Source organism: Lissotriton helveticus, chromosome 5_1 (genome assembly GCF_964261635.1).
Source record: "Lissotriton helveticus chromosome 5_1, aLisHel1.1, whole genome shotgun sequence".
Classification (NCBI taxonomy): Eukaryota; Metazoa; Chordata; class Amphibia; order Caudata; family Salamandridae; genus Lissotriton; species Lissotriton helveticus.
Genome location: NC_136065.1, coordinates 1,214,589,218 through 1,214,605,433, shown reverse-complemented (window position 1 = coordinate 1,214,605,433; position 16,216 = coordinate 1,214,589,218). Strand labels below are relative to the sequence as shown.

Here is a 16,216-nt window from a genome sequence, read left to right as displayed (position 1 = left end):
TATGGCACTTTGTACTTCAAGTTTAAAACCTGAAATGCGTAGCCAGACATGCCAACGCAAAAGGACACTGGTATTAATCGCCCTTGAAGCGGTATCTGCTGCATCTAGGTCACAATGAATAGAGGTATTGGTGATGGTTTTACCTTCTTGTATAAGTTTATTGGCCCTATTTTTGTACCTGTCAGGGAGGTGCTGCATTATGGATTATCTCTCGTCATAATGTGCCCTGTCGTACCTTGCTAATAGTGCCCGAGTATTAGCAATACGGCAAATGTTTGTTGCCTGTGACGCCATTCGTTTGCCTGAGGCGTCTAGGAGTTTAGACTCTTTATCTGGTGGGGGAGCCTTGCCTGATGTTTGGGAATTGGCTCTTTCGCGTGCGTTGGAGACTACAAGGGAGTCTAGTGGTGCAGGCCCTTTAATGTAGGCTGGGTCTGAGGGGGCAGCTTTATACTTCTTCTCAATTCGGGGGTTGAGGATACAAGCCCTAACTGGATCTTTGAAGACCTCTGGCACATGCTAAATGACCCCTTTAAGCATGGGTAAAATTGAGGTGGGCCTTTGTGTGGTATCAAAGGTATCCATAAGGAAATCTTCCTATACTGGGTAGGTATGTAGGTCAACTCCATGATATTGGGCTGCTCTATGGACAAGTTGGCTAAAACCCATAGTGTTCTCTGGTGGGGAAGGCCTGGAGGGGTATATGTCATCTTGTGGGATGTTAGGGACACCTGGGGTATTATAATCATCCCAAGGGTCAGGTGAGCCAGGAGGACTAGGATTATCTAGTGGCTAATTATCTGCACCACCCCGTGTCATCAGAGGTTTTACCCCGTCATCATCATCTTCTAATGGAGTAGGAGATGGTGTAGGGGAGTGATGTGGCAGGGGAGGAGGTGGATGAGGAGGAGGATGAGGAGGAGAAGAAGGTATCCTTAGAGGAGAGGTCGCAATGTCCTTCTTCTTAGGATGAGGAGCAGGTGCAGGCGTCTCTAATGGTCGTTTTTTTAGAACTAAGTAAATCGACTAGTTTTGGGATCTTTAACAAGAGTCTTTTGTGTAGGATCTGGATGGAATAGTTCCTCTGTGGGAGGTAGATCCTTCGGTGCCGAGGTTTTTGGTTCCGTAGGCTTTTTCGGCACCGAATTGGTAGCTTATTTTGGCTTAGAAACATGTTCTTTGTAGTGTCTTTGTCCGGTGGACCGTGTGGTTTGTTCGGCTCTGAAGCTTTTCTCAGCTCCGGTGGTTTTTTCGGCTCCGAAGCATGGGAGTCGGGTGCTTTCGGTGGCAATTTCTTGCTCGGCTCCGAGTGTGGTTTTGGTGCCGAGGAGCCGGTGCCAGTCTTCGGCGCCGAGTGCTTAGATGTGGAAGCAGCTGGCGTGGAGGCGGAAGAAGATGGCTTCTTTTTCGGTGCCAGTAGGTGTGTGCCAGCACTGGGGGTAGGCTGACCCGAGCCTGAGTTGCCTAAAGGTTTATTAGGCTTCTTTGACGAGCCCGAAAGCGGGGCATGGGAAGCAGACACTTGGTGTGCACCCGGGCCCGAAGGAGAGGGTGTGACCGAAGCATTTTTGGAGGGTGTCGAGGGAGGGTCGAGTTTGACGTGTGTACTTACGACCCTCTGTGCTGGAGTAATGGCCGCGACGTCTGAGTCGCCGGCCTCGGAGTCGCTGTCTACGCCATGTTCTTGCTCCTGCTCTGGCACGTCGAAGCCATCTTGGAAAATGTCGTCCGGGATCGAAGATGACGAGCGAGCCATGGTTCTTCGAGCTCGTTGGTCCCGAATCGTCTTCTTGGAGCAGAAGGAGGCACAAGCGGAACAGTCTCTGGCCTCGTGCTCCAGTAAGAGGCAAAGGTTGCACACCTCATGTAGATCGGTGAGGGGAAACTACGACCCACATGGAGGACACTTCTTAAATGGCATCCTTTCTATGAGCCAGAGAGTAAGGCCCAGGTAGGCCCGAATGCCTTCGTCGACGACCGGAATCGAATACTCAAAGTCGAAAAGAGTTCCGGATTGCGCGCCAAAGTAGAATCGGTTCCAAACCGGAGTGCAGCAAACACATCCGAGCCCGATGGCAGAAAAAAACAATCTAAGGATGGAGCCGATGCCCATGCGCACTATTGACCAAAGGAGGAGTCACCTATCTTGTGACTTCCAAAGACTTTTCAGGACAAAAACAACTGCAAACATCCGGGCCCAACACTAGGTGGCTATGTATGCACAGTGTGTAATCTGCAGCTCATATGCCTTGAACATACTGTTACTTGTAGAAGTCTCTTCCTGACATTTTGCTGGTCACCCAAAGCTCACTGCATCGAGGACGCACACAAATTAAGCTAAATTAAAGGTGTCCCCATTGCATGCGCAGAGTGTGGGTTCGTACACTGTTCTAGTGCACGCCCACTGCCAAACCTGATAGTAACAGTGCAGCACACCAGTCTGTTAACTTTCTCCATGACTGTTAGAAAGCACCCATGAATAAGCAGACTAGGCAATTAGACTGTCTACCTTTAAAATATCATGGATGCAGTGTGATAGCTCCATGAAACTAAGGACACATTTGTAAATACTGCTGGTGGCTCGCTTTTCTTTGACCCCAGTGTCCGAGAAAGATACAGATTCAAAAGCATTTCCCAATTAAATATGTTTCTGTTAAAGAGCAGAGACCTGGGATCACAGTCAATGAGAGCCCATCCACCATGAAATTTCTCATCTTCTGGTAATAGCAGCTTCATGTAGTTCTGCAGCAAAAGACTGATTTGCTCTTGATGGGTTCTCTGGTTCTCCTTTTGTAATGCTTCGTGCTCTTTCTCTTTCGAGAATATTGAATAAAGGTCTTCTGTCACAGGGACTCCTTGCAACAGATCTAAAAGAAACAAATATGAACAATTACATGGATGAGTACAGACAAAAAAAAGCTAACTGGGAAGGCAAATGAAACCACAACATATTAAGAAAGCTTTCTCAAACCAGGAGAGGTTAGGGTGCATGGCCCTATAAGGAATGTCAATGCCCCTCCAGGCTGAAATAAATGTCTTTTGAACCAACTATACCCCTGGTCAACCGGGCCCCTAAATTACATTCCTGGCCCACTTAAAGTCTTGACTTCATTTCACTTCTGACGCCCATCTTTGATTCCTTCTCATTCTGCTCTCACCCTCCCATTTCATGCAGCTTTTAAAACTTCTTACCATCACTCTTTCAAATACCCTTTGTGGGGAGCTTTATTAACTATTACCAGCTTTCTGTTTCACAATACATTTCCCGACAAACTGACAAAAGGTGACTATCCCTAAAAACACGACTGTTTGCACTACAGCATCAACTCACATAAGAAGCTAAATAAAGAACAATATTTCAGAAAAAGAAAATGCTATGTAGATTCTTGCCTCTTTAATGTAGACACCGAGCTCTTACCTATGACTGCCTGTCTGTAGGCATCCTTAAAACGATTCAGGTAATATCGATTTGCAGAGTTGACTCCATCTTTCATTACGCCAGCCAGCTTTCTTTCACCAGTCCTGGTGAAGTCACCCTGAAAGACAAAGCCATTTCTTTCTAATCAGAACAAAGAAGTCTCCAGCAGATTTTAGTTAGGACAAATAAAACCAGATGAAGTGCAGAGATAGTCCGCTTTGTGAAGCAGAACTTTATCCAGCCTTAAAATAACCCAAATATTTATATGCCTTAGTTATTTGCATCTCAGTTCATTGCCTTTCATGATATTGGATTTCATAATTGAGCATAGCGTTTATAGCACTGTAGTGCTATATTTGTTCAAAATGTGCATGAACCAAGAATTTTGTTAAGAGATCGCTTCTGGAGCCACTTACTGCTGGTACTGCAAACAACAAGGTGATGGATGGAGTGCTTTATTTAATCTCAGCCACTGGCAATTGCGCAGGCCACATCCCAATCCCTCATTTTTCACCCACCATGCCACCTTTGTTTGGACCCAGCCATATGCAAATCAGTCTTGACACTGTGCCTCATGGGAACAGTCCAGCCTGAACTCCCAGGCCTGGTCCTCCTAGGACGGGAAAACAAGTAACCCGGGACCAATTTCACCCTTATTAGGGCTCTTCAGCGAGATATAGTTTGGTTCCAATGACACAGTGAGCCCGGGAATTAAGTCTGGGCATACCCAGTGCACTTAGGGCATCAAATGCAAAAATAAAGTGATGGATGGAATGCTTGAATTAATCCCAGCCACTGGTAATTTCTCAGGCTACAATCTATTCATTAGCTGATACTGGGTTGCTTGATCTTTTTAGAGCCAAACTGGAAACTGCAAATGAGGTACCAAGATCCACATCTCTTGCAGCATTATTTCCCTTATATTTACAATTTAAACACAGCTAGGCTCCCTTTGTGGCCACTCAGTTTTTTGTTTTTCTCCTCAAGCGCATTTACACATGTATGCTGAAGACATTTATCAAAATGGACAGATCCAAAGCAGGGCTCTGTGGTATAGAGGGTCCATCATGTGCACCCCTCCTTTAAGAGGAATGACTAATGTAATTTCACTGGGCTCGGAAGAACTGGCAACAAAACTTTACAGTATGAGGAGCAGGCCTTTGTACAGGTTATCTTCCTTGGGAGATTTGCCTACTGGCATTTATGGTTTAAAATGTGTGTTATTTCCTTTCGATTCCATGCCTTCGTGTCAACCATGTGGTACAAAGATGGCACATCTATGCTACCTTTGTAAGTGTGAGGCAGAGTGAGGGTCACGAAAATGTGCTGCATTTGGCTACATAAATGTAGGAATCAATTTTGGAACACCAGAGTGTGAATAGCTAACAAGACAGAGGATAGTGAGAGCCTGCTAGACAGGGATATGAGATGGAAGAAAGCTCCGGGCATTACTGAGGATCTTTGAAATAGAGCTTGCTCGAGCTAACAGAGGGAGGAAGATGAGCACCTTTTCAAGAGAAAGGGGAGGTCCCTGCATCTTTCTGTATCAGAGGTGTGTTGCAGAAGAGTTGTGTGTAGGAGACAGATGCGAAAAGCCCTTCTCCTCTTTTGCTCACATTACAGGGAACACCAATTCTACTGGCAAAACTGCAAATCAAACAGCTGCGGCTAGACAGCCTGTGTGCACAGAAACCACTTACCTCGATAACAGACATCACCAAATGAGAGCAGGGCTCTAGAATCACATTTTCATTTGCCAGCTTGGGATAGAAATTGACTCGAGTCCCCAGGACAGTGTCCTTGTGTCACGATTCTGAACAACTAGGAGTAGACGAATAGCAGTGTGTCTAGAGATATTTTCTTAACTCATGGGCTGGGATATTGGACTGCCAGCCTCATTACCAAGTCAAGGACAGACCTGAAGATCCATAAAGTTTGCTAGAAGTGCTGCTGAATCATGGCCTTCGAGGAAGAAGCGTACAACTGTGATTTGAAGGTGCCTCTGTTCCTGTTTGAGGGCAAATGTCCAGAAAAAAAAGCCTGCATTCCAATTAGCGGAAAGCTGTGCTGAGGCAGTTGAGGTAGATTTTAACATCTACACTGTGAGGACAGGGTATGAGCGTTGCTCCGAGGTACTTTGGTGCACTCTCCTCTCCCCATTCCTGAACTAAAGTACGAGAGCCCCTGAATGCCCTCGCTTTGGCTCTTCAGCCACGTTCTGCCCTGCTTCCTTGCCTAAAAGAGTTGGAGGGGTTGCCTGCGTAGGCATTATCTGTCCGATAATATGCACAATAGAGATGACACGTCCTTTGCCGGATCAGGGATGGGGTTCTCAAGAATAGATAAGGCAATTTGTCCATAAAGATAAGATTTAAAACAGCAGTTCACTACTAATTTTGATACTTGAATGTATCAAATGAATCGATGCATTAAACTAGAGTCCAGCGCCAAGAAGCGTGATCACCGCTGGACACCGAGGCATGGCCTGGGAGACCAAGACTCGAACCTCAAAGCCTGGTGGGCCCGGGAGACACTGGAGTGCAGTTTGGTCCCCCAGCATGGAAGTTACTGCAAGTTAAAGGAACCCACTGTTTTGCTGTAACTGAAGACCAGTAGACAAGTGGCAACTGGTTTTGTGCTGCATATCTCCCAGACTTTGTGGGACATAACCCCTGTTGTTAAAGTCACCCTTCTGTGTTCGTGGACAAGGGGTGGCCATAGGAAGACCCCTGGACTGACATGCCTTGGACCAGGACCACTCCACTGACTTCTATGGCGATTTGCCCATAGTACCTGGAACTGGACTGGAGATTGATTAAACTACGATGCAACTGTTCAACTATAACTGACTGGTCCCTGTGACTGACTCCATATTGGAGTTAGACCCCACTAGAAAGCCCATTATAGCTGTTTTCAAGTTACTTGTTGTGGCTAACCCTAAACGGCGAGTCACTATAGATTACAATGATTTAGTGCTTTAAGTGATAAGCGGATTGCTTTATTGCTTCTTTAAAACTTCATCTCTCCAGTGTATTTTTGTCATTGAGGTGTCTATTGTTTTTAAGCTTCTTTTTTTTTAAACATGTAACAATCTTCAGATATACATCATACATAAAATCATAGAGTCCAGTGAGTTTACATGTGTTACCTGTACCCCATATCACATCATACATCGTTTCCAATTGGTTCGCTGTTGCCACCATTGCCCTCCACGGAAGTATTACTTGCCTATTCTCTCTTGGAAGACTTTAATTGATCCTCAATCCTCTGCCCAATGGCCTCCATACTTTGCCCACGCTCCCCATATCTTTTCCCATTTGCACGGGCAGCCCCAGCTCTGGTAGACTGATTGTTCCGCCTTGTGACACCAATCCATGTGAGGTGTCGATTTGAAGATAAAAATACAACCTAGTTTTATAAATTGGTGTCAGATTTGTGTTGTGTTGCATTGTCTTCGTATTCAACAGTTTTGGTACTTAGTAATGCTTGACACATGTCCCTTTGAAAAAGCCTGACTCCTTGGAGCACAGTTATCCAAGACTGAGCTAAGGTTTTATAAACTAATCTGACTGGACTTGATACAGAACTGTGACTTTATTACACAAATCTACCATTATACCACTTTTTAAGAAGGGTCAGACAGGAGACCCTCAATGTTACAGGCCAATATCGCTGATTGAATCTGCAGTACTAGGGAAAATGATCTTCAGTAAATGAACAGATTGGCTGGAAGAGTGCAATGTACTATCAAATTTGCAGTATGGTTTCAGGAAAGGTAGGGGTTCACCGTGGATCAGTGCCTAAACTTGCATCTGCTAGCCGGGAAATATACCATTGCCTGAAAGGGGACATTACATCTGGCCTTTATGGATCTGTCCTCGGCTTTTAACCAAGTAAACGGATCCAAACTATGGACTTTACTACTTGAAATGGGAACGAACCAGACCATTGTCAACTTTTTATCAGATCTGCATACGGATCTCAACGCCAAGGTGAGATATAACCATTAGGGAAATCATAAGCAGAGTATTCACATCTCTAGAGGAGTCAGACAGGGATGCATTTTAGCTCCCTTATTGTTTACTTTATATATTAATAATCTAGACTCCGCTCTTTGTATAGCCTGTAAAGATAACCTTCGAGTGGGGGAGCGGTTAATCCGAGCACTTCTATAAGCAGACAATGTTGTTTTATTAGCACGCACAGCGATTGGGCTCCAGTCTCTCCTTAAGTTCCTTTGCAGATTTGATGAGTTTGCTGGATTTAAGCGTTAATTTGACTAAATCGTGCGCTATGATTACGGGCTCTAGACTAAAAAAATTAAAAACGCCTTATAGGGAGGGAAATTAACTATTGAGGGTGACCACATTTTCGTATTTGGGGGTTTTGTTTGATGAAAGGGGTACATGGGTACCGCAAAAGAAAGCTAAAAGAAACGCTATGGTAAGATCAACAGTAGCGCTTCTTGATTTTGCACGCAGGCTAGGGAGGGGTTAAGCCAGTCCAAGCCATGTTAAATATTTATACAAGTATTGCTATCTCTAACTATAGGTCTGAAGTATGGGGATGTAATGAGGCTGAGGACCTCCAAGTAGCAGAAAATACATTTCTGAGAAACTGGTTATTAGTTCCGCAATCAACACCTTCTTACATTATTCCTCAGGAACTGGGTATTGGTTTTGTGTCAGATCTGATTGGAATGGCACCACTACTTAAATGGATAATGATCTGGACCAACCCCGAATTAGAGATGAATTGTGAGACTGTTCGGGACTGTTTATCCCTGGATAGCGCAAGCAGTATTGCTGGGTTATGTTATGTTAAGAAGTTAACAGTGAAATTAGGGCGCCCACAATTGTTTAATTCACCAAATATGCTATCTAAGAAGGATTTATTGTTGGTCAAGAAACATTTCTTATGTATGATAAAAGCAGAATGAAAGGTCAGAGAGTTGACGAAACCAACGGTACGAACCCATTCACTCCTGAAAACAAATGAAGTAACAAAACACTACCACCGTTTTCTTTTAACAAGATTTAGAGTGAATTATTTGCATTTTTTTTATTGGCAGAACCGCAGGGGTAGCGAAGGGCGGACGTTTTGGGTCCCTGTTTCTGTGATAATTTTTCCACCCAAGACACTTAGCACTTTATCATGTTTTGTGACCATTATCGTCATTTTCGTAAAAGTTTTTTAGTACCCATTTTAAAGAATAAAGGTTTTGTGTAGGTAAGGCCTGCTCTAGTATATTTACATACGTTGAATATTGTATGGAAAACTTTTAATATTGCTAGTTTTTTAGTTGTTAGAGAAAAGAAAAAATGGGACCTCCATATCTGTAATATTTTAACTCTATAACAATTATAAGGAGACGAATGCTTAACCCCTTCGACGCTGATGACGAGCTGGGCTCGTCATGAGGTAGCCTCCTCGCACGCTCATGACGAGCCCAGCTCGTCACGTAAAGTGCGGTTTCGGAAATCTCAGCGTACGGGCGGAATTCCGCCCGCACGCATGCGGTTAAGTGGATGTTCTTCATGTATAAGATTAACTTGGAAAGGAATTGTCACAAGATTTTATCTGTATATCATAAAGCGAGGGGCATTTTTATCCATATATTTCATGGTGCATAACAATAATTTACAATTAAGTTTGTTTTCGTGTTGTTGTTTTTAAATGATTTTTGAAGTTTTATGGTTTTAACTGACCAAATAAAGTGATTATGATGATGATGATGATGATGCTGCACAGAGAGGTCGAACAACTACACCATATAATAAACCACTTTCCTCAGAGAGATCAGTACTTTAGAAAAACCATGAAGGTATACTAAAATATTAAAGTGCAATACAGAAGGTAAAAATATAGCAATCTCAATAAATCATAAGGCTCATATATCAATTGCCATGAAGGCTCTTAGAAGTAAAAGTAATGACACATTAAATAAAGTCTGAAAAATCGACTAAGTCAAAATGTGCAGCAAAGCAATAAAGAAGAACAATTGTTACTTACCTGTAAACAGGTGGTTCTCCAGTATTGGTGTCTTTCGTAGATTCACATGCTTGAATATTCCCCGTCGTCGAAGTGGGAGTCCCACGGTAAATAAAATAGCAATAATGCTAAATATATATACCATCTATTGAAAAATCCGAGCTGCAATTAGCGCCAATGAACTACAGGTCCCACAAAGCAAGACACTCAGAAGGGAGTTACCCTCAAGGAGGCGGGACCAGCAGGAAAAGAAATAAAAAGTACATTGGAAGCGTACCTGTGGTGCATTGACGTTTGCAGTTGGAGCAGGCATACCCTGAGGAAGTTTCAAACAGAAACGAAACATGTTGGTTTTAAATGCCGGTTTCCCGTTGTTCCTCTGCACGCATTAAAGGCAAGGAAGTAAAGCTTTTGTGCGACTCACCTGTCTCTCTTGGGGGATGTTGTTGGAATATATATATATATATATATATATATATATATGAAAACATAATACATAATAAAAGAAGAGGAAATACAACTAAAAACCTCCAAAACGATTCCTACATAGGAATGCATGGTAAAGAGAAATAGGATTAGTTACTTACCTCTAATCCTAGTTCTCTTCCAGGGGTATACTCATCAAAGTCATAAGCACTGAATAGTCCCGCCCACGTGCGGGACCCTGGAGCAATAGCCAATAATATGCATATATGTACACATATATATATATATATATATATATATATATATACGCATAAAATAACCATATATATATAGATAATATGCATATACATATACATATACAGCCCAATATAACCATACTAGGCTAAAAAAAACTGCCACAATAGCCTGTAAAATCTTTACATTTGCTAAATAAAGACATATAAAACACATTATATGATAATGTAAAGAAGAAAACACTGCCTAGGTTTTCTTTGAAACACACAACCTTTATTTTCAAAGGTAAAAACAGGCAGGATCATAGAGGCAGCTTTAGCCTAGATAGGCTGCATTGTAACAACAGAAAAATCTGGCGCCGTGCCTTTAAGACCTCTGTGAGCCTCCAGACTCCCATCATGCACCACAGGTGACAGTTAGGTCAGTTCTTTTGGACGGCGTATAACAGTGTGATAATTGCATGGGTAACATGTAAAAGAGACAGTTCTGGTATTTGTCCGGGGAGGCGGGTGGGTGTGCTTATGACTTTGATGAGTATACCCCTGGAAGAGAACTAGGATTACAGGTAAGTAACTAATCCTTCTCTTCCAGGGGATACTCATCAATAGTCATAAGCACTGAATATAGTAGCAAGCCCATCCCATACCCTGCGGACCAATACCAGACTCTCTAAACGGTACACTCATATAGATATTACCCAAACAAATTCCTCAGGGATGCCTGACCAACTTGGGCATCCGCTTGAGTATCAGAATCAAGGCAGTAATGGCGAGAAAAGGTGTGAACCGAACGCCATGTAGCTGCCTTACACATTTCATGAACAGGAACATTTTTAAGCATTGCTATAGTAGCAGCCTTCCCTCTAGTGGAGTGAGCTCTCGGTCTACCCGGGAGTTGTTTTCGTGCCAACTGATAACATAACAAAATGCATGACACAATCCATCTAGAAATGGACCTCTTGGATGCAGGCAAGCCCGTATTCAGAGGACCGTAGTTCACAAACAGATTATCAGTCTTACGAACACTCTTAGTTTTATCAAGGTAAAACTTCAAAACTCTTTTCAAATCCAAAGAGTGTAGAGCTTTTTCAGCTGAAGAGCTCGGATTAGCAAAAAACATAGGTAGTGTCACTGATTGGTTAATGTGAAAATCCGAGACTACCTTGGGAAGGAATCTGGGATGAGTCCGAAGCACCACTCTATTCGCATGGAAAACGAGATAGGGTTCTGTAGCACAAAAGGCCTGAATCTCGCTTACCCTGCGCGCAGAAGTGATCGCTACAAGGAAGGACACCTTCCACGACAGATGTTGAAGGGAAGCCTTATGTATAGGTTCGAATGGAGGACCCATCAATTTAGACAAAACCACATTAAGCTCCCAAGGAGGTGAAGGAGCCCTCACAGGAGGATACACTTTCCTGAGACCCTCGAGAAAATCCTTCACAACTGGCATTTGAAAGGAAGACACCTGGGTAGGGGACTTTCGATATGCTGTTATTGCTGCCAGATGGACCTTAATAGAGGAATACTGTAAACCGGCTTTGGCCAAAGAAAGTAAGTATGGTAAGAGTACCTGTTCCTGACCTCGAATCGGGTCATGTCCTTCAGCAGCACACCACATGAAAAACAAATTCCACTTGAAAGCATACGTCTTTCTCGTAGAAGCTCTCCTTGCCTCTCTTAAAATGTGCATACAGTCCTGCGAGAGGCCTAGGTGTCCATACTGGACGAACTCAGGAACCATACTGCTAGCTTCAGGGACGGCAGGTTGGGATGGAACACTCTGCCGTTCTCCCTCGTCAGCAGATCCGGACAGCAAGGAAGCCTCCTGTGCGGCACTTTGGATAGATGCAGGAGATCCGGGTACCACCATTGGCGCGGCCAATCCGGAGCCACCAGAATCATGTCTGTCTTCGACTTGTACAGTTTCTTGATCACCAAGGGAATGAGTGGAATCGGCGGAAAAGCGTAGAGTAATGTCTCTGACCAGTCCATCCATAGAGCATTCCCCTTGGACCCTCGTTGTGGGTACCTGGACGCGAAGACGCGGCATTTTGCGTTGCCGGCGTCCGCGAAGAGATCGATTTCTGGTGATCCCCAGGCCTGGAAGACATCTCTTATCACTTTGTCTTTTAAGACCCAGTCGTGTGCTTCTGCGAAGTGTCTGCTTAGGTCGTCTGCTTGGACGTTGAGAACGCCGGGCAGATGGACAGCTAAAATTGTCATACCCCGAGCCAGAAGCCACTTCCAGATTGCTTGCGCTTCCAGCGACAGAGGTCTGGATCTCGTTCCGCCCTGCTTGTTCAGATAGTACATCGTTGTTGTATTGTCCGTCTGAACAAGCAGAGAGGATGACGTGAGAGCTGGAAAGAAAGCCTTGAGAGCCAGATGGACCGCTCTGAGTTCCAACATGTTTATGTGATACAGCCTTTCTTTCTCTGACCACACTCCTTGAACTTGAAGGGACCCCAGATGGGCGCCCCATCCCTGCAGGGACGCATCTGTCACCAGCGATCATCTGGGCATGTCCTCTTGAAAAGGCACTCCCACTACCAGATGACTCCGCTGCATCCACCATCGAATGGAGATCCGTACTGACAGAGGTAGTGACAGCTTGTCCTCCCAACGGTTTGAAAACTGGGACCACTGATCCTCCAGCGACTGCTGCAGAGATCTCATGTGCAGCCTGGCGTTCGGAACGAGGAAAATGCAAGACGCCATGGACCCTAGCAGAGACGAGATCTGTCTGGCCGTTGGTCGATGAGTCTTTAGTAAGGTTTGACACTTGAGGAGAATAGAGGATAGTCTCTCCTCCGAAGGATACGCTTTTGCGTCCTTTGAATCTAGCAGTGCGCCCAGATAGTGTATCCTCTGTGTGGGGTTGAGGATAGACTTTTTGAAGTTCACGTGCAGGCCTAGCCTCCGCAGCTGATGAATACAGAACGTGAGATGTTTCTGAAGCAGACTCGGGGACGCACTCTTTAGCAGCCAATCGTCTAGATAGGGATAGACGAAAATGTTTCTCTTCCTTAGGAAAGCCGCTACGACTGCCATGCACTTTGAGAAGGTGCGAGGAGCTGACTTTAGCCCGAAGGGCAAGACTGCGTACTGGTAATGACTGGTTTGTATGCAAAACCTTAGAAATTTCCGATGCTTTGGGGCGATGGGAATGTGAAAATAAGCATCTTGAAGATCTATGGAGCACATCCAGTCCTTTTGATGCAGAAGTGGAATTATTTGATGTAACGCCAGCATTCTGAACTTTTCTCGCCGAATGAACTGATTGAGGCGCCTGAGATCTAGTATGGGCCTGAATTCCTTGTTTGGACCTTTCTTTGGAACTAGAAAGTATCGGGAGTAAATGCCTTGCCGACGCTGTGCCCTTGGGACCTCCTCGATAGCTTTCTTCAAGATCAACGTAGACACCTCCTGCTTTAAAAGATGAAGTTGATGGAACACAGACTTTTGAGGAGGAATGGAAGGTGGAGGAGACTTGAACCTGATTGCATATCCATTTTGCACAATATTCAGCACCCATTTGTCGTTTGTGATGTTTTTCCACTCATCCAGGCAAAAACGAACACTTCCCCCCACCGGAGTGGGTAACGGGCTCAGGGGAAGCAAGCACTCACTGCTTTTGTTGCTGCTGCTTGTTTCCAGGTGCAGACTGTCTGGAAATGCCACCTCTTCCTCTACCAGGACGACGCTGGGAGAATTGAGACCTTCCCTGATTCTGCTGTGACGACCATTGAGGGGTTTGAACCCTCTGCTGGTTCGGTCTCCGATCATAAGGACGGTAATTTGTCCTTTCTCTTCTCGAGACCAACAGCTCTCACAGTATCGAGCTCCGTCTTCATTCTTGGCATCTCATCGTCAGCATGAGACCCAAAGAGCGATTTACCATTGAACGGCAAATTCAGAATTCGGTGTTGCGCTTCAGATTTAAGACCCGTAAGCCTTAGCCAAGCTGAGCGTCTTGCACAGAGTCCATGGGCATAGCCATGTGTAGACAAGTCGGAAGCATCTGCAGCTGCGCTAATCACCTGGTTAGCCACTAGCCCACCTTCATGAAGGATTTCCAGAAAATCATGCTTGTCTAAACGATTTTCCCCAGCTGGGGATTGAACCCTGGTCTAAGAGCACTCATAGAGGCTGTGAACTGCCCCTGTACCAACTGTTCTGCATTACCTTGGAAGAAGATCTGTCCCTCGAAGTTGAAGGAGACCGATGTTTTCTCTTCTCCCCTTTGTCCTTGCGCTCTTTGTGCTGAGAAGAAGGCTTCCTGGAGTGAACATCTTCTCTTCCACTCACAGTTTCTCCTCTGTCATGCAGGGACTGAAGCCTGCTCTTCTCTCTCTCTCTCTCTCTCTCTCAAAGTTCTACCTGAAAGCTTGCTGCAGTGGTAGCAAAGTTCTGGCTTGTGAGAAGATGGTAGACAAGCTACACAGACCGAATGAGGGTCTGTCTTAGCCATTTTTTTACCACAGGCCGGACACTTAGCAAATAAGGCCGGCATTGTGACTGGAAAAATAGCCAAAAAACAGCAAAAAATTGTTGGATTAGTCAGATAATGACTAAAGACGTCGAGTAAAAACGAAAAAATTAGAGAAAAACCAGAAGAAAGTGTAGATATATCACCAACTGGCGAGCTCAATGCTCCAGGATCCTCACAGAAGGAGCCGGAAAAAAGAACTGACCTAACTGTCACCTGTGGTGCATGATGGGAGCCTGGAGGCTCACAGAGGTCTTAAAGGCACGGCACCAGATTTTTCTGTTGTTACAATGCAGCCTACCTAGGCTAAAGCTGCCTCTATGATCCTGCCTGTTTTTACCTTTGAAAATAAAGGTTGTGTGTTTCAAAGAAAACCTAGGCAGTGTTTTCTTCTTTACATTATCATATAATGTGTTTTATATGTCTTTATTTAGCAAATGTAAAGATTTTACAGGCTATTGTGGCAGTTTTTTGAGCCTAGTATGGTTATATTGGGCTGCATATGTATATGTATATGCATATTATCTATATATATATATATATGGTTATTTTATGCGTATTTATATGTATTTATATATATATATATATATATATATATATATATATATATATATATATATATATATATATATATATATATATATATATATATATATATATGTATATATGTATATATGTAGACATATGCATATTATTGGCTATTGCTCCGGGGTCCCGCACGTGGGCGGGACTATTCAGTGCTTATGACTATTGATGAGTATCCCCTGGAAGAGAACTACTTGTAACACATTCGTGTCATTATGTTAGTCCAAATTATAGCCAATCAGGCGCCAGCACCCTCTAGAACCTTCTCCTCAGAAGCTCAAGCCCTCAGATTTTCGTAGCACCAAAGTGACCAAGAGTGCATGAGGAGAAGAGAGCCTCTGAGGGGAGGAGGGTGGGTCGCATGTGAATCTATGAAAGACACCAACACTGGAGAACCACCTGTTTACAGGTAAGTAACAATTGTTCTTCTCCAGTATTAGGGGTGTTTTTCATAGATTCACATGCTTGAATAGAATAAAAAGCAGTAACCTCCGAGAGCTGAGATTGCTAGGCACATATGGAAAAAGCCAAGACAGTAATAATACAGTCATGTAAACATCATTAGCAATCACAGCAAAAAAACACCAATGAGGGGGGAACAGAGGCTCACCTTATAGGAAAAGATGACGAAGCACTGCCTTTCCCATTGCGGTATCCGCTTCATGGATGGCATCCAAACAGTAATGCTTTATGGATAGGCTCAAATGGTGACTTCATAAGTTGAGATAGGACAACATTGAGGTGCCAAGATGGAGGAGGGCGCCGAACAGGTGGGAACTTGCGGAAGAGCCCTTTGAAGAATTGACGTATGATTCTAGACGAACAGAGGGAAGAAGAGCCATCGTGTCGGAAACGAGAGATTGCAGCTAGGAAAACTCTCAGAGTAGCATGTGAAAGTCCTGACTGAGCGAGACTTAAGAAGAACGGAAGAAGCTCCTCCGGAGTGGAATGGATGGGATGGACATTCGCTGCCACGCACCAATGACAGAATCTCTTCCACTTGAGTTTGCAAGTTTTGATGGTAGACGGAGCCCTAGCATGAGCAAGGATGTCCCTGCATTCCTGAGATAT

The 16,216-nt window shown here is 44.2% G+C and overlaps 1 protein-coding gene across 3 annotated transcripts in view; it reads right to left on the bottom strand.

The window, feature by feature from the left end:
• The window catches only part of INPP5F (inositol polyphosphate-5-phosphatase F), a 1,146,251-nt gene that overhangs the window by 225,841 nt on the left and 904,194 nt on the right, over positions 1–16,216 (bottom strand). For all 3 annotated transcript variants that reach the window (XM_078643924.1, XM_078643926.1, XM_078643927.1), the window contains 2 exons: positions 3,419–3,536; positions 2,669–2,867 (listed from right to left, as the gene is read on the bottom strand). In XM_078643924.1, coding sequence (XP_078500050.1) covers positions 2,669–2,867; positions 3,419–3,536 — 317 coding nt within the window. The remainder of the gene's footprint in view (positions 1–2,668; positions 2,868–3,418; positions 3,537–16,216) is intronic.